This window comes from Lissotriton vulgaris, chromosome 1_2, assembly GCF_964263255.1.
Source record: "Lissotriton vulgaris chromosome 1_2, aLisVul1.2, whole genome shotgun sequence".
Lineage (NCBI taxonomy): Eukaryota > Metazoa > Chordata > Amphibia > Caudata > Salamandridae > Lissotriton > Lissotriton vulgaris.
Window position 1 is genome coordinate 315,324,866 of NC_141686.1, and position 21,749 is coordinate 315,346,614.

The 21,749-nt window shown below is 49.8% G+C and overlaps 1 protein-coding gene across 2 annotated transcripts in view; it reads left to right on the forward strand.

The window, feature by feature from the left end:
* P2RX3 (purinergic receptor P2X 3) overlaps positions 1-21,749 on the forward strand; it is a 307,490-nt gene that overhangs the window by 192,640 nt on the left and 93,101 nt on the right. For both annotated transcript variants that reach the window (XM_086953350.1, XM_086953351.1), the window contains one exon: positions 6,426-6,519. In XM_086953350.1, coding sequence (XP_086809476.1) covers positions 6,426-6,519 — 94 coding nt within the window. The remainder of the gene's footprint in view (positions 1-6,425; positions 6,520-21,749) is intronic.

Consider the following 21,749-nt stretch of genomic DNA (forward strand, 5'->3'; position numbering starts at 1 on the left):
TGTGCGTTGTTGTCGAGTCGATCCTTGAATGCTGTTTTTTTGGCTTTTCGGATCAGTTGGTGGTGTGTACGGATGGCGTTTTTGAAGGCGTCCTTGTTGCTGGTGGATAAGTCTTTTTTCCAGGCCTTTTCAAGGGAGCGGCATAGTTTCTTGGATTTCTTGAGGTCCTTGTTGAACCATGAGGCCTTCTTGATTTTGTGTTGGCGTTTTTTCAGTGGTGCTAAGGTGTCTGCGGTGTTGGATAACCAAAGGGTGAGGTTGGAGGCGGCTTCGTTGGCGTTAGAAGAGAGGGCTGGGGAGGTTTGAAGGAGCGATGAGGAGATCTGTTCCGTGGTGATTTTGTTCCAGTTTCTTTGTAGAGTTGGTTGGAGGTGGATGATGGGTTTCGGCTTGTTGTAGGTGAAGTGGACGCAGCTGTGGTCAGTCCAGAGGAGCTCCGTAGTGTGGTTGAAAGAGACATGGTTGCTAGAGGTGAAGATGGGGTCGAGTGTGTGACCTGCGATGTGGGTGGGGGAAGTGACCAGTTGTTTAAGTCCGAGGTTGGCGAGGTTGTCTAAGAGGGTGGCGGTGTTGCGGTCGTTGAACTTCTCAAGGTGGAAGTTGAGGTCTCCCAGGAGGATGTAGTCTTTGGAGGGGAGCGCGTGGGGGGTGATGAAGTCCGTGATGTCTTCACTGAATTTTGCGCGTGGTCCTGGTGGTCTGTAGAGGAGGGTGCCTCTGAGTGTGGTCTTGGGGTCGATGTGGATCTGGAAGTGAAGGTGTTCGGAGTTGGCGAGGTTGGCGTCAGAGCTGGTTGAGATGCGGATTGATTTCTTATGGACGATAGCGATTCCTCCTCCTGTTTGGTCGGTGCGGTCTTTGCGTGTAATCTTATAGTCGTCAGGGATAGCGATGGCGATGTCAGGGGCGGAGGAAGCGTTCATCCATGTTTCCGTTAGGAAGGCGACGTCAGGAGAGATGGTGTCTAGTAGGTTCCAAAGGTCAATGGCGTGCCTGTGGACCGAGCGGGTGTTGAGAAGGATGCATTCTAGGTGGTTGGGGTCGGGAATCTGTGGTGTGGTCGGAGCGGAGACGTTGACGGTGCCGATGAATTTGCAGGAGTAGCAGGAGAAAGGTCCATGGGTGTGTCCAGGAGCGGCTTGGACGCAGTTGGGGGCGCGACCGGGGTTAAGGGCTAGGAGGGTGGCGGCATCGTAGGTAACGCGGGGGGGCTGGGCAGTGCGTGGGGCAGGGGGTCTGGCGCTGGGCGCGGTCCAGGCGCGGACGGGCGTAGACGGGCTTACCTTTGGCGCACCTTCGGCGCGCATGGGGCGCGTGGACACTGCGCGTGGGGGCATTGGCCATAAATGGATGGTGGGGGGAGGGGCGAGGGCGCTTCAGCTGGGAGGCGGGGCGGGCTAAGGAGGACGATAAACAACAGCAAAATGGAGGTGGAGGGGTCAGGGCGGCAGGAGAGCTTGGGGGGGACACGCAAGGACTGAAGCAGGGTCGCGCTGGTCACCAGGATGCAAATCAGCACAAGCGGCGATGAGTAAGTAAATTAAACTGCAGAGTCACGCTGGTGGAGTTACACTGTGAATGGGCAGATCGTCAATTACAGCAAATTAAATGTTCAAAGCTGCGAGCAAAATGGGCAGAGCGGCAGGAGCAAAACGCGATGAAATGCAGTCAGGAGTAGATTAAAAGCGCTGCACAGACGGTACCTTAGCAGCAGGGGAGCGACCACTCAGCTCGGGAGCGTAGAGCGAGTCACGGCGCTTCGAGGTGTATGAGCGCTGTTTGTTGTCTGTGGGAGGGCGCTTCAGCTGGGAGGCGGGGCGGGCTAAGGAGGACGATAAACAACAGCAAAATGGAGGTGGAGGGGTCAGGGCGGCAGGAGAGCTTGGGGGGGACACGCAAGGACTGAAGCAGGGTCGCGCTGGTCACCAGGATGCAAATCAGCACAAGCGGCGATGAGTAAGTAAATTAAACTGCAGAGTCACGCTGGTGGAGTTACACTGTGAATGGGCAGATCGTCAATTACAGCAAATTAAATGTTCAAAGCTGCGAGCAAAATGGGCAGAGCGGCAGGAGCAAAACGCGATGAAATGCAGTCAGGAGTAGATTAAAAGCGCTGCACAGACGGTACCTTAGCAGCAGGGGAGCGACCACTCAGCTCGGGAGCGTAGAGCGAGTCACGGCGCTTCGAGGTGTATGAGCGCTGTTTGTTGTCTGTGGGAGGGCGCTTCAGCTGGGAGGCGGGGCGGGCTAAGGAGGACGATAAACAACAGCAAAATGGAGGTGGAGGGGTCAGGGCGGCAGGAGAGCTTGGGGGGGACACGCAAGGACTGAAGCAGGGTCGCGCTGGTCACCAGGATGCAAATCAGCACAAGCGGCGATGAGTAAGTAAATTAAACTGCAGAGTCACGCTGGTGGAGTTACACTGTGAATGGGCAGGTCGTCAATTACAGCAAATTAAATGTTCAAAGCTGCGAGCAAAATGGGCAGAGCGGCAGGAGCAAAACGCGATGAAATGCAGTCAGGAGTAGATTAAAAGCGCTGCACAGACGGTACCTTAGCAGCAGGGGAGCGACCACTCAGCTCGGGAGCGTAGAGCGAGTCACGGCGCTTCGAGGTGTATGAGCGCTGTTTGTTGTCTGTGGGAGGGCGCTTCAGCTGGGAGGCGGGGCGGGCTAAGGAGGACGATAAACAACAGCAAAATGGAGGTGGAGGGGTCAGGGCGGCAGGAGAGCTTGGGGGGGACACGCAAGGACTGAAGCAGGGTCGCGCTGGTCACCAGGATGCAAATCAGCACAAGCGGCGATGAGTAAGTAAATTAAACTGCAGAGTCACGCTGGTGGAGTTACACTGTGAATGGGCAGATCGTCAATTACAGCAAATTAAGTGTTCAAAGCTGCGAGCAAAATGGGCAGAGCGGCAGGAGCAAAACGCGATGAAATGCAGTCAGGAGTAGATTAAAAGCGCTGCACAGACGGTACCTTAGCAGCAGGGGAGCGACCACTCAGCTCGGGAGCGTAGAGACCTGCAGACTTACAAGAAGGCGCCGCAGCACGGCACTGCAAGCCCTTTGGTTGCGCCACGCTGCAGCACTTTCAGAGCACAGGAATGCAACATATTTACAATGATACACCAATTGATGTGATTTAGACTTAAAGAAAGAGACAAAAACGTTATCTTATCTTTTATCTCTTTATTATGACTGTATTATTTGTACAATCTTCGATGTATTCACTGTGAATTTGGAAAACATAATAACTTTTTTATAATATATAAACAAAGTAACAGAAGTATATTTGTATATTTATTTTCACAATAAAGAGATTTATTTTATTTTTATAAATCATAAGCATGACAAATAAATAATTAGTTAATATTTGTGTATGCTACTTTGACAGTTTTTTCTTATACATGTTATTGTATGATTCATGTTTTAGATCTTTCTACCTGCGCCTAGAGTACCATTGCCCTGCCCATGCTTTTTTCTTCAATTTATATTTTCCTTGTTATGGGCAAGTTTATCTTGTAAACAGGGGCCGCTATTTTCCAAGTTAAGTGCAGGTGTTGACAATGAAGTGCTGGAGCCGAGCACCAGAAACCACTGGTCCTGGGCAGTTCACTGGTGACTTTTGTTAACCACTGCCTTCTGACGAGCGGCACCTGCTCTTTCACTCTGGGTCTGGCAGCTCCTCTGCTGAAGGCATTACAGCTCTTGTCCTTCCTGCTGGGCACCTCAACACATCTCTTCCAGATCCCAGGCATGGTCCAGCCCCAGATGGGAAGCAGCAACGCATGGTGGTGTAATCTTGGGAAGAAGAGCTCTTTTCAAGGGTAAATGGAGTATGAGGAACTGCTTCTGCAGGGCCACTTCTTTCACAGTTGCAGTGGGCACTGGCTGGAAGCCAAGGCCAATCAAAGACTGCGTTATAGTAAAAAAGCCTCCACTGGCCACCAAGTGCTGGGCACGTCATGCCAATAATTTCTACAAATGAGGGAATGGCAAAGGCACCAAACGATGGAACAAACGTATATGCTAGAAAGAGACAAGTGGATTCTCTCATAGGCTGGTAGCTCTCAAGTCTCAAAAGGAGAATGCTACAGCTGGGCGCAGTGAGCGTGCGCTGGGTCCCGAGCACGTCATATATCCTCGTGCAGCAAATAACAAGGTGAAGGATGGTATGCTTCAGTCATTCTCGGGCACTGGCGATCACTCAGGACGGCGAACGACCTTTACAACGCGGTTGTTACACCCCGGTACATTTACATTGCGATCATTACAATGCAAGTCGTTACAACAACTTGTGCTGGATGGTGCTCTACACTAAGGAATAGTATGATTTACTATTTCAACACCTTCCCTACTGTTACATCCACTGGAGTTGGAATAGTAAATCATACTATTCTTAAATCCAGCGTCTCTAGCAAAAGTCGTTATAACAAATTGCGTTGTAATAACCGAGATGTAATGTACCGCGAGGTAAATGATCGCATTGTAACGTCACATATTACTCAGGACACATTCCAGGTCATCCTTTTCCAACTGCGCCGGCACCGTAGACGGAGGTCGCCTTATGCATGTCAGCATCAAGGGTCTAGCGTTGTTTGGCAAAGTCTGTCAGGGACACTGAGTTCAGGACAAGACGAGGCAATGGGGGCGAGGCGGTGGAGGACGCGTGGGGGGGGGGTGCTGTATGCAAGGACAAAGGCTTACCAGAGAAGGGGCTCAATATGAACAAGAGAGTCTGGGAGGACTTGGAGGAAAGCAGGACTGGAGGAGGCTGGAACAGGCAGTGAACAGGGGACTGGAAGTCCCCGGGAGAAACAATGAAGAAGGTAACAGCAGGGAAATGAGAAACAAACTATCACAAATGGTAGCCTAAGATTTCGAGAGGGAGTGTAGCGGTAAAAGCCGGGCCGTTGCAATGTAGTGATTTAAAAACGGTGCAACCCATCTTAAAAGCACAGCGCTTACTCACTGGAAGCCAACGAAGGCTTTTCATTAATGGGCTGACATGATGCCAGTGAGGCTGATGAAAGATCAGCCTGGCCGTCTGGTTCTGAACTGGTTGGAGGCGCCTCAGTTGGTAGGCCAGAATGCCAACACACAATGAATTGGCATAATCCAGGCGATAGAGCACAAGGGCAGTTGAAAAGACCCAGCAGAGGCTACTGAGCTGATCTGAGCCTTCATGGACAAATCATTACTGACAATGATCCCCAGACTCTTAGAAGAGGCGGCTGGCACAGGGGGATTACCGAGTTTAGGGGTCCAGAAGTTGGAATGCCATGGGTTAGCTGACCCACCTGTAAGAATCAACTCAGTTTTCTCTGGGTTCAGTTTCAACTGGTTGTTGTTCATCCAGGCACTTATAAAAACCATTGTTTCTTGAACATTGGACTCAGATGAGGCAGCAGAATTAACATTGAACACCAGTTGAAGATCGTCTGCGTAGTTAAAGATTCCAACATTCCTTTCCCGCAGAGAATTAATTAATGGAAGAAGATAAAGATTAAAAAGGAGTGGGGAAAGTGAAGAGCCCTGAGGAACCCCACAGGTAATATCTCTTTTGTTGGAGGAAAAATTTGCAAGGCACACCGCTTGGGACTGATTACTCAGAAAGGAGGAAAGCCACTTCAGGGGCAGACCCTGAATTCCGACATTGCTGACACGGTCGATCAAGATGCCATGATCGACCGTGTCAAAAGCTGCTGAAAGATCCAGGAGAATCAGGGCCTGGGTGGTGCCTGTATCCGCCTCACCTCTGAGCACATCCATATCAGTAAGGATGAATGACTCGGTTGAGTGTGCAGGTCTAAAACCGGCCTGGTGAGTGTCCAAGACCTGAAAGTGTTCAACAAAAGAGCTGAGGCAATGAGCTGCATGGGTCTCTAAAACTTTTCCCAAATAGGGCAGCAATGAAATAGGGTGATAGTTGCTGAGAATTGACGGGTCGGCGCCCGGTTTCTTCAAGGTGGCCTGTGCAGTACAAGCAGCCCCTGCCTTCTAAGGGGCCCATTTCAGTCTAATGCCTATGAAGTTTGTGAGGTATGGGAGTGTCAGGAGCCCCTCACCACATTCTGTGGGGTGCATCATTTCATGTTTAGCCATTGGTTAAGACCAACCACAGTTATCAAGCCTGCTCATGCTGCTCTCTTGCTTTGCTAGGCTCACACGTGGTACAAGAGAATGAAGCTTGCGCAACCACAAGCTTCGTGATGACCTCTGTTTCTAAAATGTAAATCCTCTGTTTTAACTATGACCCGCCCAGTAGTCCGTGCTCGCCTCACTGAGAGGCCAAGGCCTCTTGTGCAGCCCTAGTCACCCTTCTTTTCTCACCCTTCTTTTCTCAAGCCATGGAGGGGTCCCAGATACACAGGCTCACTGACCATTGCACTCTCTAAGTCTTGTAACCCAATGTGTCCTGCAGGTACGCCAAGCACTACAAGCGGGAGAACGGCTCCGAGTACCGCACCCTGCTGAAGGCGTTCGGCATCCGAATCGACGTGCTTGTGTATGGAAATGTAAGTATGGCTGCCTGAGGCATGTGTGCAGTGTACAGAACTGTACGGGGAGCAGCAGGTGCGACAAGCACGAGGCATGTGTGAAGTGTACAGAACTGTACCGGGAGCAGCAGGTGCGACCAACATGAGGCATGTGTGAAGTGTACAGAACTGTATGGGGTGCAGCCGGTGTGAGCAGCACGAGGCATGTATGAAGTGTACGGAACTGTACAGGGAGCAGCAGGTGTGAGCAGCACGAGGCATGAGTGAAGTGCAGGGAACTGTACAGGGAGCAGCCGGTGTGAGCAGCACGAGGCATGTATGAAGTGTACGGAACTGTACCGGGAGCAGCCGGTGTGAACAGCATGAGGCATTTGTGAAGTGTAGGGAACTGTACGGAGAGCAGCAGGTACAACCAGCACGAGGCATGTGTGAAGTGTACAGAACTGTACAGGAGCAGCAGGTGGAAGCAGCACAAGGCATGTGTGAAGTGTACTGAACTGTACAGTGAGCAGCAGGTGCGAGCAGCACGAGGCATGTGTGACGTGTACAGAACTGTACAGGAGCAGCAGGTGCGAGCAGCACGAGGCATGAGTGAAGTGTATGGAACTGTACCGGGAGCAGCAGGTGCGACCAGCATGAGGCATGTGTGAAGTGTACAGAACTGTACAGGAGCAGCAGGTGTGAGCAGCACGAGGCATGTGTGAAGTGTACAGAACTGTACAGGAGCAGCAGGTGGAAGCAGCACGAGGCATGTGTGAAGTGTACAGAACTGTACATGGAGCAGCAGGTGGAAGCAGCACGAGGCATGTATGAAGTGTACGGAACTGTACAGGAGCAGCAGGTGTGAGCAGAACGAGGCATGTGTGAAGTGTACTGAACTGTACAGTGAGCAGTAGGTACAAGCAGCACGAGGCATGTGTGAAGTGTACAGAACTGTACAGGAGCAGCAGGTGGAAGCAGCACGAGGCATGTGTGAAGTGTATGGAACTGTACAGTGAGCAGCAGGTGCGAGCAGCACGAGGCATGTGTGAAGTGTACAGAACTATACATGGAGCAGCAGGTGTAAGCAGCACGAGGCATGTGTGAAGTGTATGGAACTGTACATGGAGCAGCAGGTGCGAGTAACACAAGGCATGTGTGAAGTGTACGGAACTGTACAGGAGCAGCAGGTGTGAGCAGCACGAGGCATGTGTGAAGTGTACAGAACTGTACAGGAGCAGCAGGTGGAAGCAGCACGAGGCATGTGTGAAGTGTACAGAACTGTACAGGAGCAGCCGGTGTGAGCAGCACGAGGCATGAGTGAAGTGTATGGAACTGTACAGGGAGCAGCAGGTGTGAGCAGCACGAGGCATGTGTGAAGTGTATGGAACTGTACAGTGAGCAGCAGGTGCGAGCAGCACGAGGCATGTGTGAAGTGTACAGAACTATACATGGAGCAGCAGGTGTGAGCAGCACGAGGCATGTGTGAAGTGTATGGAACTGTACATGGAGCAGCAGGTGCGAGCAGCACAAGGCATGTGTGAAGTGTACGGAACTGTACAGGAGCAGCAGGTGTGAGCAGCACGAGGCATGTGTGAAGTGTACAGAACTGTACAGGAGCAGCAGGTGGAAGCAGCACGAGGCATGTGTGAAGTGTACAGAACTGTACAGGAGCAGCAGGTGGAAGCAGCACAAGGCATGTGTGAAGTGTACTGAACTGTACAGTGAGCAGCAGGTGCGAGCAGCACAAGCCATGTGTGAAGTGTACAGAACTGTACAGGGAGCAGCAGGTGGAAGCAGCACGAGGCATGTATGAAGTGTACGGAACTGTACAGGAGCAGCAGGTGTGAGCAGAACGAGGCATGTGTGAAGTGTACGGAACTGTACAGGAGCAGCAGGTGTGAGCAGAACGAGGCATGTGTGAAGTGTACGGAACTGTACAGGGAGCAGCAGGTGGAAGCAGCACGAGGCATGTATGAAGTGTACGGAACTGTACAGGAGCAGCAGGTGCGAGCAGCACGAGGCATGTGTGAAGTGTACGGAACTGTACAGGAGCAGCAGGTGTGAGCAGAACGAGGCATGTGTGAAGTGTACGGAACTGTACAGGGAGCAGCAGGTGTTAGCAGCACGAGGCATGTGTGAAGTGTACAGAACTGTACCGGGAGCAGCAGGTGCGACCAGCATGAGGCATGTGTGAAGTGTACTGAACTGTACAGTGAGCAGCAGGTACAAGCAGCACGAGGCATGTGTGAAGTGTACAGAACTGTACAGGAGCAGCAGGTGGAAGCAGCACGAGGCATGTGTGAAGTGCACAGAACTGTACAGGAGCAGCAGGTGGAAGCAGCACAAGGCATGTGTGAAGTGTACGGAACTGTACAGGAGCAGCAGGTGCGAGCAGCACGAGGCATGTGTGAAGTGTACTGAACTGTACAGTGAGCAGCAGGTACAAGCAGCACGAGGCATGTGTGAAGTGTACAGAACTGTACAGGAGCAGCAGGTGGAAGCAGCACGAGGCATGTGTGAAGTGTACAGAACTGTACAGGAGCAGCAGGTGGAAGCAGCACGAGGCATGTGTGAAGTGTACAGAACTGTACAGGAGCAGCAGGTGGAAGCAGCACAAGGCATGTGTGAAGTGTACTGAACTGTACAGTGAGCAGCAGGTGCGAGCAGCACGAGGCATGTGTGAAGTGTACAGAACTGTACAGGAGCAGCAGGTGCGAGCAGCACGAGGCATGAGTGAAGTGTATGGAACTGTACCGGGAGCAGCAGGTGCGAGCAGCACGAGGCATGTGTGAAGTGTACAGAACTATACATGGAGCAGCAGGTGTGAGCAGCATGAGACATGTGTGAAGTGTAGGGAACTGTACAAGGAGCAGCGGGTGCGAGCAGCTCGAGGCATGTGTGAAGTGTACAGAACTGTACCGGGAGCAGCAGGTGCGACCAGCATGAGGCATGTGTGAAGTGTACAGAACTGTATGGGGTGCAGCCGTTGTGAGCAGCACGAGGCATGTATGAAGTGTACGGAACTGTACCGGGAGCAGCAGGTGTGAGCAGCACGAGGCATGTGTGAAGTGTACAGAACTGTACATGGAGCAGCAGGTGTGAGCAGCACGAGGCATGATTGAAGTGTACGGAACTGTACAGGAGCAGCCGGTGTGAGCAGCACGAGGCATGAGTGAAGTGTATGGAACTGTACAGGGAGCAGCAGGTGTGAGCAGCACGAGGCATGAGTGAAGTGTAGGGAACTGTACAGGAGCAGCAGGTGCGAGCAGCACGAGGCATGTATGAAGTGTACGGAACTGTACAGGGAGCAGCAGGTACAAGCAGCACGAGGCATGTGTGAAGTGTACAGATTTGTATCAGGTGCAGCCGGTGTGAGCAGCACGAGGCATGTATGAAGTGTACAGAACTGTACAGGGAGCAGCAGGTGTGAGCAGCACGAGGCATGAGTGAAGTGTACAGAACTGTACAGGAGCAGCAGGTGCGAGCAGCACGAGGAATGTGTGAAGTGTACAGATCTGTACATGGAGCAGCAGGTGTGAGCAGCACGAGGCATGAGTGAAGTGTATGGAACTGTACAGGAGCAGCCGGTGTGAGCAGCACGAGGCATGTATGAAGTGTACGGAACTATACAGGGAGCAGCAAGTGTGAGCAGCACAAGGCATGAGTGAAGTGTAGGGAACTGTACAGGAGCAGCAGGTGTGAGCAGCACGAGGCATGAGTGAAGTGTATGGAACTGTACAGGAGCAGCCGGTGTGAGCAGCACGAGGCATGTATGAAGTGTACGGAACTATACAGGGAGCAGCAAGTGTGAGCAGCACAAGGCATGAGTGAAGTGTAGGGAACTGTACAGGAGCAGCAGGTGCGAGCAGCACGAGGCATGTATGAAGTGTACGGAACTGTACAGGGAGCAGCAGGTGTGAGCAGCACGAGGCATGTGTGAAGTGTACAGAACTGTACAGGAGCAGCAGGTGCGAGCAGCACGAGGCATGTGTGAAGTGTACGGAACTGTACAGGGAGCAGCAGGTGTGAGCAGCACGAGGCATGAGTGAAGTGTAGGGAACTGTACAGGGAGCAGCAGGTACAAGCAGCACGAGGCATGTGTGAAGTGTACGGAACTGTACAGGAGCAGCAGGTGCGAGCAGCACGAGGCATGTATGAAGTGTACGGAACTGTACAGGGAGCAGCAGGTACAAGCAGCACGAGGCATGTGTGAAGTGTACAGATTTGTATCAGGTGCAGCCGGTGTGAACAGCACGAGGCATGTATGAAGTGTACAGAACTGTACAGGGAGCAGCAGGTGTGAGCAGCACGAGGCATGAGTGAAGTGTACTGAACTGTACAGGAGCAGCAGGTGCGAGCAGCACGAGGCATGTGTGAAGTGTACAGAACTGTACATGGAGCAGCAGGTGTGAGCAGCACGAGGCATGAGTGAAGTGTATGGAACTGTACAGGAGCAGCCGGTGTGAGCAGCACGAGGCATGTATGAAGTGTACGGAACTGTACAGGGAGCAGCAAGTGTGAGCAGCACGAGGCATGTGTGAAGTGTACAGATTTGTATCAGGTGCACGAGGCATGTATGAAGTGTACAGAACTGTACAGGGAGCAGCAGGTGTGAGCAGCACGAGGCATGAGTGAAGTGTACAGAACTGTACATGGAGCAGCAGGTGTGAGCAGCACGAGGCATGTGTGAAGTGTAGGGAACTGTACAGGGAGCAGCGGGTGTGAGCAGCACGAGGCATGTGTGAAGTGTAGGGAACTGTACAGGGAGCAGCGGGTGCGAGCAGCTCGAGGCATGTGTGAAGTGTACAGAACTGTACCGGGAGCAGCAGGTGCGACCAACATGAGGCATGTGTGAAGTGTACAGAACTGTATGGGGTGCAGCCGGTGTGAGCAGCACGAGGCATGTATGAAGTGTACGGAACTGTACAGGGAGCAGCAGGTGTGAGCAGCACGAGGCATGAGTGAAGTGCAGGGAACTGTACAGGGAGCAGCAGGTGTGAGCAGCAGGAGGCATGAGTGAAGTGTACAGAACTGTACCGGGAGCAGCAGGTGCGACCAACATGAGGCATGTGTGAAGTGTACAGAACTGTATGGGGTGCAGCCGGTGTGAGCAGCACGAGGCATGTATGAAGTGTACGGAACTGTACAAGGAGCAGCAGGTGTGAGCAGCACGAGGCATGAGTGAAGTGCAGGGAACTGTACCGGGAGCAGCAGGTGCGACCAGCATGAGACATGTGTGAAGTGTAGGGAAGTGTACGGAGAGCAGCAGGTGCGACTAGCATGAGGCATGTGGGAAGTGTAGGGAAGTGTACGGAGAGCAGCAGGTGTGACTAGCATGAGGCATGTGGGAAGTGCACAGTGTATCCCAGAGCATTTGTGCAATGTTCAGAGCATATGCAGTGAGCACAGACCATGTGGGCATGTTTAGTGAGCACAGAGCATGTGTGCAATGCTTAGAGCATGTGCAGTGAGCACTGAATATGTGGGCATGTCTAGTGAGCACAGAGCATGTGTGAAGTGCACGGTGGGTCCCTGAGCATTTGTACAGTGTTCAGAGCATGTGCAGTGAGCACAGAGCATGTGGGCATGTGCATTGAGCATAGAGCATGATTGCAACATACAGGCCAGGACCAGACCAAGAGCTGGCCCGCTGTGCCTGTCTGAGCCCGTTCGCGGCCGGACGAGCCTGGGCCTACTCCTTTTCATGTTTGCCAACAGCAGGTGAGTGAGCGCTCTTCTGGATTTCATTAAATCATGGGCAAGCGCTAAGTTGTTGGGTCTGCCACGCACCCCGCTCACCAGTGAACATGGACAGTATGCTATAAAGAGGTGTGAGAATCTCTTACGAGATTGTACTTACTGAAACTAGGCTCTCGTTAGAGCAGTCTAGCCGCCAAGTGTAAAAAAAAAGCCAGAAAAAAACAGCGAGGTCAGCAAAGCGGAGGTTTCGCTTGGGTACATGGAAGAAGATTCTGTCATTGAGGCATTGGGGTCCGGTGTTGTGGAGGAATTTGTATGCGTGGGTGAGTATCTTGAAGGTTACTCTTTTCTCGACGGGGAGCCAGTGGAGGTTGCGCAGGTGCTGAGTGAAGTGTTCATGTTGAATGATGCTGAGGACGAGCCTGGCTGCGGTGTTCTCTAAGGTCTGTAGTTTTCGGAGCAGTGACTTGTTGATCCTGGCATAGAGGGTGATTCTGTAGTCAGGTCTACTGATTATGAGTGCATGGGTGACGGTCTTCCTTGATTCGGCGGGGATCCATTTGAAGGTCTTTCGGAGGATGCAGAGGGTGTTGAGGCAGGTGGATGCGACGGCTTTAACCTGTTGGGTCATGGAGAGGGAGTAGTCTAGTACGATGCCGAGGTTTTGGGCGTGGTCCATGGTGGTGAGGGTGGCTGCTGAGGGCGGTGGGCCACCAGGAGTGGTCCCATACAGAGGGGGATGGTATGCGGACAAGGACCTCTGTCCTCTCTGAGTTGAGCTTCAGCCAGTTTCTGCCCATCCAGGATACGATGTCTTTCATTCCTTCCTGGAAGTTGAGTCTGGTGGTGATGGTGTCCTTGGTAAGGTAGAGGATGAGCTGGGTGTCGCTGGCGTGGGATACTATGCTGAGTCCTTGCTGTCTGACGATGGTGGCGAGGGGGACCATGTAGAGGCTGAGAGCGTGGGACTGAGCGACGATCCTTGGGGTACTCCGCAGTTGATTTCCATGGGTTTGGAGAGGAAGAGTGGAAGTCTGATTCTTTGGGTTCTACCGACAAGGAAGGAGCAGAGCCAGTTGAGAGCAGTTCCATGTATGCAGGCTTTGTGGGGTCTGGTAGTGAGAGTGCGGTGGAGACGGTGTTGAAGGCTGCAGAGAGGTAGAGTAGGATTAGGGCTGCGGTTTGTCCTTGGTCGAGGAGGGTGCGGATGTCGTCTGTGGCGGCGAGTAGAGTGGTCTCTGTGCTGTGGTTGCTGCGGAATCCAGACTGGCAAGGGTTGAGGATGAAGTTTTCTTCGATGAATTTTGTTAATTGGGTGTTGACGGTCTTCTCTGTGACTTTGGCCACGAAGGGGAGGAGGGAGATGGGTCAGTAGTTCTTGACTCTGTATCAAGTACATTTTATAATAATGATTCTATTATCATTCCCAGTCCGAAATTCCCTGTGTTATTTGATTATATCAATGCACTGCTAGGCAAAGTTACTACAAAGGGGCATCAGGCCTATCTCTGTTTAGCAGCTGCTTTTTATGTGATACTCGTTCAGCACCCTGAATCCGCCTACAACGGCTCGTGCCACCTAGAGAGGGCTGACCCAAGAGGCAAGGCGTTGATGTACTTCCTTGCCTCACTTGACTTGAGTAACTTAATGGATGTGGCAAGCACGCGTGATCCTGGGCTGCCTACTTTTAGGGGTAGAGGGGGGTAGTTAACTACTACATTTTTATTACAAGTACATTAAAGAGATATCTCACTATGGAGCCACCATGCGTTCACATTTCGGGGACCGAGACTCCATTAAAGTAGTTTTTTTGGTAACCTGAAATTTATTTTATTTATTTATTTAGTTTGTATAGCGCAAACAGCTACCCAACAAAGGGTTTCCCGGCGCTGTGATTCAGTAATAGCTGACAGGACAACTGACTTAGATGTTAAATAGCCAGGTACACCTTCACTTCCAGATCCACACCGACCCCAAGACCACACTCAGAGGCACCCTCCTCTACAGACCACCTGGACCCCGTGCACAATTCAGCGACGATATCACGGACTTTATCACTCCACATGCCCTTCCCTCCAAGGAATACATTCTTTTGGGAGACCTCAACTTTCACCTAGAAAAGAGCAATGACAGCAACGCCACCGCCCTTCTGGACAATCTCACCAACCTCGGACTCAAACAACTTGTCACTACTCCCACCCACATCGCAGGTCACACACTCGACCCCATCTTCACCTCCAGCAAACATGTCTCCTTCAGCCACACCACAGCTCTCCATTGTACGGACCACAACTGCGTACACTTTATCTACAATAAGACCACAACTCACAACCATCCTCAACCTACTCTGCGAAGAAACTGGAACAAAATCACCATCGACCAGATCTCCTCATCGCTTCTTCAAAACCCCCCTGCCCACTCCTCAAACCCTGACCAGGCAGCCACTAACCTCACCCAATGGCTATCCAACAGCGCCGATATCCTAGCACCGTTGAAAAAACATCAAATCAAACTAGGCAGCAAAAACGCCTCCTGGTTCAACGATGATCTTAAGAAATCAAAAAAACTCTGTCGCACCACAAGAAGGCCTGGAAAAAAGACCCTAACACCAGCACCAGAGACACCTTCAAAAACGCCACCCGCATACACCATCAACTAATCCGGTCTGCCAAGAAAGCTGCATTCAAAGACCGACTAGACAACAACGCCCACAACAGCAAGGAATTATTCAACATCGTCAAAGAGTTTACCAACCCCTCAGCCAACTCCAACGACATCACCCCCTCTCAAGCCCTCTGCGACTCCCTAGCTTCATTCTTCCACAACAAAATCGCAGACATCCACAACAGCTTCGACAACCGACCCGGAGACCAACCCACCCAACCATCTGCAGGACCTTCACCCCCCTTGAACACCCTTAATGACTGGAACCCAATCTCCACTGAGGACACCATCCGCCTGATGAACTCCATCCACTCAGGATCCCCCACAGACCCCTGCCCTCACCACATCTTCAACAAAGCAGACTCCATCATAGCACCGGACCTCCGAGACGTCATCAACTGCTCCCTCAACTCTGCCACCTTCCCGGAAAGCTGGAAACACGCTGAACTCAGCGCTCTTCTGAAAAAACCCACAGCGGACCCCACCAAACTCAAAAACTACCGCCCCATCTCGCTCCTTCCATTCCCGGCCAAAGTCATCGAGAAAGCTGTCAACAACCAGCTCGCCGCCTTCCTCGAAACCAACAAATCCCTCGACTCCTCACAGTCCGGCTTCCGAGCAAAACACAGCACGGAGACCGCCCTCATCGCAGCAACAGACGACATTCGAACTCTACTGGACAATGGAGACACAGTCGCCCTCATCCTCCTCGACCTCTCCGCAGCCTTCGACACAGTCTGCCATAGCACCCTTCTACAGCGCCTCAGAACCATCGGAATCCAAGGAAAAGCACTGGAATGGATCACCTCGTTCCTCACCGGAAGAACCCAGAGAGTCCGCCTCCCACCATTCAAGTCAGAGGCCACAGAAGTCATCTGCGGCGTACCACAAGGATCCTCACTCAGCCCCACCCTCTTCAACGTATACATGAGCCCCCTCGCGGCCATCGCACGCCAACACAACCTCAACATCATCTCCTACGCTGACGACACTCAACTGATCCTCTCTCTCACCAAAGACCCTAACACCGCCAAAACCAACCTACATGAAGGAATGAAAGAAGTGGCCGAGTGGATGAAGCACAGCCGTCTGAAACTAAACTCAGACAAAACAGAAGTCCTTATCTTAGGTACCTCCCCCTCCTCCTGGGATGACTCTTGGTGGCCAGAGGCCCTTGGAAAAGCACCCATCCCGACGGACCACGCACGGAACCTGGGCATCATCCTCGACTCCTCACTCTCTATGAACAGACAAGTCAACGCCGTTTCATCATCTTGCTTCAACGTTCTCCGCATGCTCAAAAAAACATTTCGCTGGATCCCCACCGAAACCAGAAAAACGGTCACCCATGCACTGGTTACAAGCCGCCTAGACTACGGAAACACCCTTTACGCCGGTATCACCGCAAAAATCCAGAAAAAACTCCAACGCATCCAGAACGCATCAGCCAGACTCATACTAGACATTCCGCGCAAAGACCACATCTCTAGTCACCTGAAAAACCTCCACTGGCTTCCCGTCAATAAGAGGATCACTTTCCGCCTCCTAACCCACGCACACAAAGCACTTTACGAACTTGGACCCGAATGCCTCAACACACGACTTTCCTTCTACACCCCCTCCCGCCAGCTTCGATCCTCCAACCAAGCCCTTGCTACCGTACCTCGCATCAACAAAACCACCATGGGAGGTAGATCCTTCTCCTACCTCGCAGCTAAAACCTGGAACTCACTCCCCACGCACCTTCGCCTCACTCAGAACCACCTAGCATTCAGAAAGCAACTTAAAACTTGGATATTCGACAAGTAATTCCCCACCCTCTTCAAGCGCCTTGAGACCCTACGGGTATGTAGCGCGCTATATAAATCTCTGACTTGACTTGACTTGACTTCTGAATTTCATGTAGTTCACCTCAGAGCACAAAGCTTGTGGCATGGCATTCCACAGTGAGGGTCCAAGGTAGGCGAAAGATTTGCCGCTCATGCGTGAAAGTTTTATTTTAGGGACAACAAACTTGTTGGCTGTTGCAGATCTTAGAGTCCTAGATGGATGGTAACAGTGTACCAGATTTTGTAAATACTTGGGGGCTTTTTTTGTAAAGATCTTGTGCATGAAGCATAGGGACTTAAATTTAATCCTGTTCTCTATTTTTAGCCAGTGCAGCTCACGGATAAATTTGGTGGCAGATGAAAAAATAGGAATTTTTCCTAACAGTCTCGCAGCTGCGTTCTGCACAGTTTGCAATCTGCGGACTGTAGCTTTATTTGCCCCCACATATAACACATTTGCGTAATCTAATCTTGATGTTATTAAGGCATTGATGACCGTTTTTTTGTGTGTTCTGGTAGCATCCAGCAAATTTTCTTTAGCCACTTTAAGATAGCAAAGCAAGTGGCCGATGTTTTAACTGCTTGCTGGTGCATACTCAACGAGTCATCGACAATAAAGCCTAGATTACGGGCCTGTGTAGTTGGAGTTGGCGGAGTACCCATTACAGATGGCCAATGTTGGGGTCCCCAAAGTTCTTTATTTTTCCCCAAGACAATTAACTCTGTTTTTTCACCGTTCAATTTTAGGAATTTTTTTTGCATCCACCCTGCAATTTTTACCAGTCCTAGATTTAATGTGGAGGGGTTATTACTTCCTGATGATGAAAGGGAAAAAAGAAGCTGAGAGTCATCAGCGTAGGAGAACATCATCAAACCGGTCTCTTCAACTATTTTTGCAGGCGGACTCATATACAAATTAAAAAGTAACGGACTTAAAATCGAGCCCTGTGGAACTCCGTGTTTGAAAGTAAGGGTTTCGGAGCAAGCAGATTGGGAAAAAACTTGGAACGTTCTATTCTCAAGTAGAGATTTAATCCAGTTTAAGGCAGCGCCACAGATGCCTAATGAGTGGAGAGTCCGTATTAGTAGCGCATGTGACACAGTGTCAAATGCGGCACTGAGGTCAAGAAGCACTAGTGCCACCGTTTCTCCTCTATCTATCATAGCACGGATATTCTCTGTCACACCTAACAGGGTGGTCTCAGTTGAGAAACCGGCCCGAAAGCCTGACTGATTGGAAGGCAGCAGGTCGTGTGTGGTTATAAAATCTGTGAGACAACGATGGACATGTTTCTCCAGAATTTTCGCAAAAATAGGGAGAAGGTAAATTGGCCGGAAGTTAGAAGGCACATTTGGATCCGCATCAGCTTTTTTTAGCAATGGGTGGATCATTGCGTGTTTCCAGTCATCTGGCACATGTTCTTCCTGTAAGGATATGTTTAAGAGATCAGTGATAATGGACATGGCTTTCCTACTGAGTAATTTTAAAATAGAGCATGGTAGAGTGTCTCTTGGTGAACCTGATTTAATCGTGTTTATTAGGTCGATGACAGTGTCAACATTAAGCATAGGCCAATTGTCTAATAAGAAGGTATGAGTATCACAAACATTGGCATCTAGAATGTCATCTTGATTACTTGGTCTATTAAGAAAGGAGTTTCGAATATCTATGAGAGCTTAATTTTGTTCATTCTGTTCTTGTTCAATGCTCTGGTATATTTTATCTACTTTATTTACAAAAAAGGTAGCTAGTTGGTTACATTGTGTTTTATTAACGTCAGGTGGAGTTTGTGAGGTATTAGAGCCAGCCAGCTCTTTAACTATTTTAAAGAGAGTCTTAGATTGATTTAAGGCTGCAGTGATTTTAATGCAGACAAATTCAGCTTTGGCTTTTCTACACATCTTTTGATAGTGAGTTAATTGTATTTTATATTCCCTCTTAGCTTCTATGGAGTAAGACTTTCTCCACTGACGCTCAGCATTTTTACATTTAGTCTTTTCTAGCTTTAAAGAGTCATTGAACCAGGGGGGCAGGTAGACGCTGATTTTTACCTTTTAACTTTGTTTTGGGCAGACACGAGTCGATGGCTGTCAAAAGCCATGTCTGAACAGATGCCGAAAGATTTTGCACTCTTGATTTAGTGCAAGGTGTCGTGTCTTCTAGAAAGGTATTTAGAGTGTTAATATCTAGTCTTTTCCATTTCCTAACAGTAGAGGTTGAGACCAACGATGTGTCTTTATTTAATAGTTGTGCTCGAAATGAGAATTTAATAGGAAAATGATCTGACCAGGGAATAGGCAAAGCGGGGAAAGTGTCCAAATTATCAATGTTGGAAAAAATTGGGTCTAATAAGTGACCAGCAATATGCGTGGGGCCAGAGTTCTTCAAGCTTAGATTAAGAGACGCAAGATCGGCAATGAGTTCAGTGGCATTCATACAGTGATCATTGTCCAAATGTAAGTTCAGATCGCCTATAATTGTGAAATTGGCAGCATTCATGGCCAAAGGGCCAAGAAGTTCTGATACATTAGTTAGCCAGTTTGATGCAGCACCAGGCGGACGATAGATGAGCGCTCCAGTAAAAGTAAAATTAGGGGAAAGTATAATTTTAAAAATGGCGCCTTCGCACCCAGGGCAGGGAAATTTTTTAAACTCACAAGTGAATTTTTTTTTAAAAATCACGGCAATGCCTCCTCCTACTTTGTTTATCCTATCAAGGCGTATAATCGCATATGAATCAGGGAGGGCCATGGCAACATCAGGTCCAGAGCTTGCATGAAGCCATGTTTCGGTTATAAACAGAGGGTCAGGAGCCTCATCTATTAATACATTGAAAATTTCAGTTTTATGTTTGGGTAGGGAGCGGCAATTTAAGCTGAGAAAAGTAAATAGCTTGGAATCAGAATTAGAGGATTTAGTATTGATTCTATCCTCCGTTTGTTTTGTCCCAACAGAGTTTATTGCAAAAAAGCAGTTATGACAGACATTATTCTTTCTGTCCAGCTCGAAGAAACAGAAACACGGCTGTCTAGGGGATTTCAGAGCTAATAATTGCTCAGAACTGTATGTTATAGAGGGAGTAATAGTAGTAGCATTATTTATAGAGCCGCTAAAATATACCTGCGAAGGATACAAAAGAGGCAGAGGGATATGAGCCATGGCCGTCGGGCTCGTCCGAGGCGCGGACGGGCGCAGACGGGCTGACTCAGGCGTGACTCCGGCGCTGATGCAGGCGCGTCCACAATTCGCATCCGCTATCGCGGAGTATTGCCGGGCACACTTTAAAGTACATAAAGGGATTAGCAAACTGCAAGCTGTCTACAGACAATCTAAGATCATTGTGGGAACTCCAAGTTCCTGCCCAATTACAGGAACCAATAAAGCAGAATCTAGGGGTGGTTAGGAGCTGTCTGATGAAAGAGGCAGCTGAACAAAGGGTGGTCAGTGTTTTCAACCTCTGCTTAAGTATACAAAAGTGCTTTTCAAGCCACCCAGATCTGTACATACTGCTCTGAGATGGTTCAATAGAGACTGCTCGGCAGCCAATCCATCCTTACGCAGGGCCATTGCTGCTAACCCTAGGACCCCTTCAGTGGTGGCCATGTCATGTAAGCAGAACAAAGTGGTTACCTAAAAGCGTTGGAAGGAAGTAATAACGCAGCAATGGAATTCGCATCCACTAGCAGCAATGGAATTCGCTTTCACTAGCAGCAACAATGAAAGACAGCAAATCCTTCTAGTCTGCTCCCACATCTATGAGAGGTTTGAATCAAACTGTGGCCTCGATTAGTTGACATATTGCAAGCGAGGCCTGGGAGGCCCACTTTCCTAAAGCATATTCTGCTACACTAAAACATATTCTGCTACACTATTAGTTGACATATTGCAAGCGAGGCCTGGGAGGCCCACTTTCCTAAAACATATTCAGCTACACTATTGACCACCGAATTTAGACCAAATGGCAATGTTCAGCAGGGCATTAGGGTTACCCTACATGAAGTTGAGGAGTCTATACACCAGCGTGTTTGTGGTAAGGCCCGGTCTGGACAGAGTCCCAATCAACTTGATAACATGCAGTACTAAGTTTTGGGCTCTGTTGCTGACAAATGAAATGATTTTAACAACCTTGCTCACTCCCCGGTACTCAGTTCATGGTCCAAATCCACTATTGTGCCTATATTTAAAAAAGGTGACCAGTCTCAACCAAGCTGCTACAGGCCCATGTCGCTTATTGACACAACAGTGCAAATACTAGGGAAGGTCCTCTACAATAGGATCAAGGAGAGGATTCAAGATAAGGCAATGCCATATCCTTGCCAATATGGGTTCAGAAAGCTAGTAGGTACGATCGAGCAATGCCGGAACCTAAATGTAACCAAAGGCAAATACACAGTAGCCAAGCAAACACTGCTGTACCTGGCATTTATGGACCTGGGTTCAGCATTCGAATCTGTAAATCACCCAAAGGTATGGTGGTAAAGATCCTCTCCAACGCAAGATGTATGGATAGGTATCTTTATTGAGTAGGATACAATCACAGGTACCTCTAGCTCTACTTTCAGCTTCTCAGCCCCAACTACTGTTTCCCTTCAAATAGTAACATTCTACCCTAGCAACAAGCTCTACCTTCCATCTCCATTAAGATAACTCCACACATCTCCCCCCTTATATACAGTGAACATCATCACTCACTTAACAAGGCATAGAAGAGAACAACAAAAATGGCGAAGGTCACAAAACATTAATCACAGACAATTGAGTGAGGAACATGACATTTACAAACGTTTCTAGTACTCCAAGCAGATCCATCAGTTAAAATAAGAATATTCTTCTTTATAGTTTTCACTTGTATAAGTTTAGAACATTTGCTCTCAACATTGGTGACAATTCCTCCTCTTTTTACCACAACCCAGTCACCCTCCTTTATATCAGGAATCTTGACACCTTTTCTGGTATTGCAATAACTCGTCGCAGCCAATTGCTGCCGGGCCACATCATTCTCCACAGCAGCACGATCAACCCATGCTCAATCTTTGTTTTTTAGCCAGCCAGGGACTTCTTTCACAACAGGC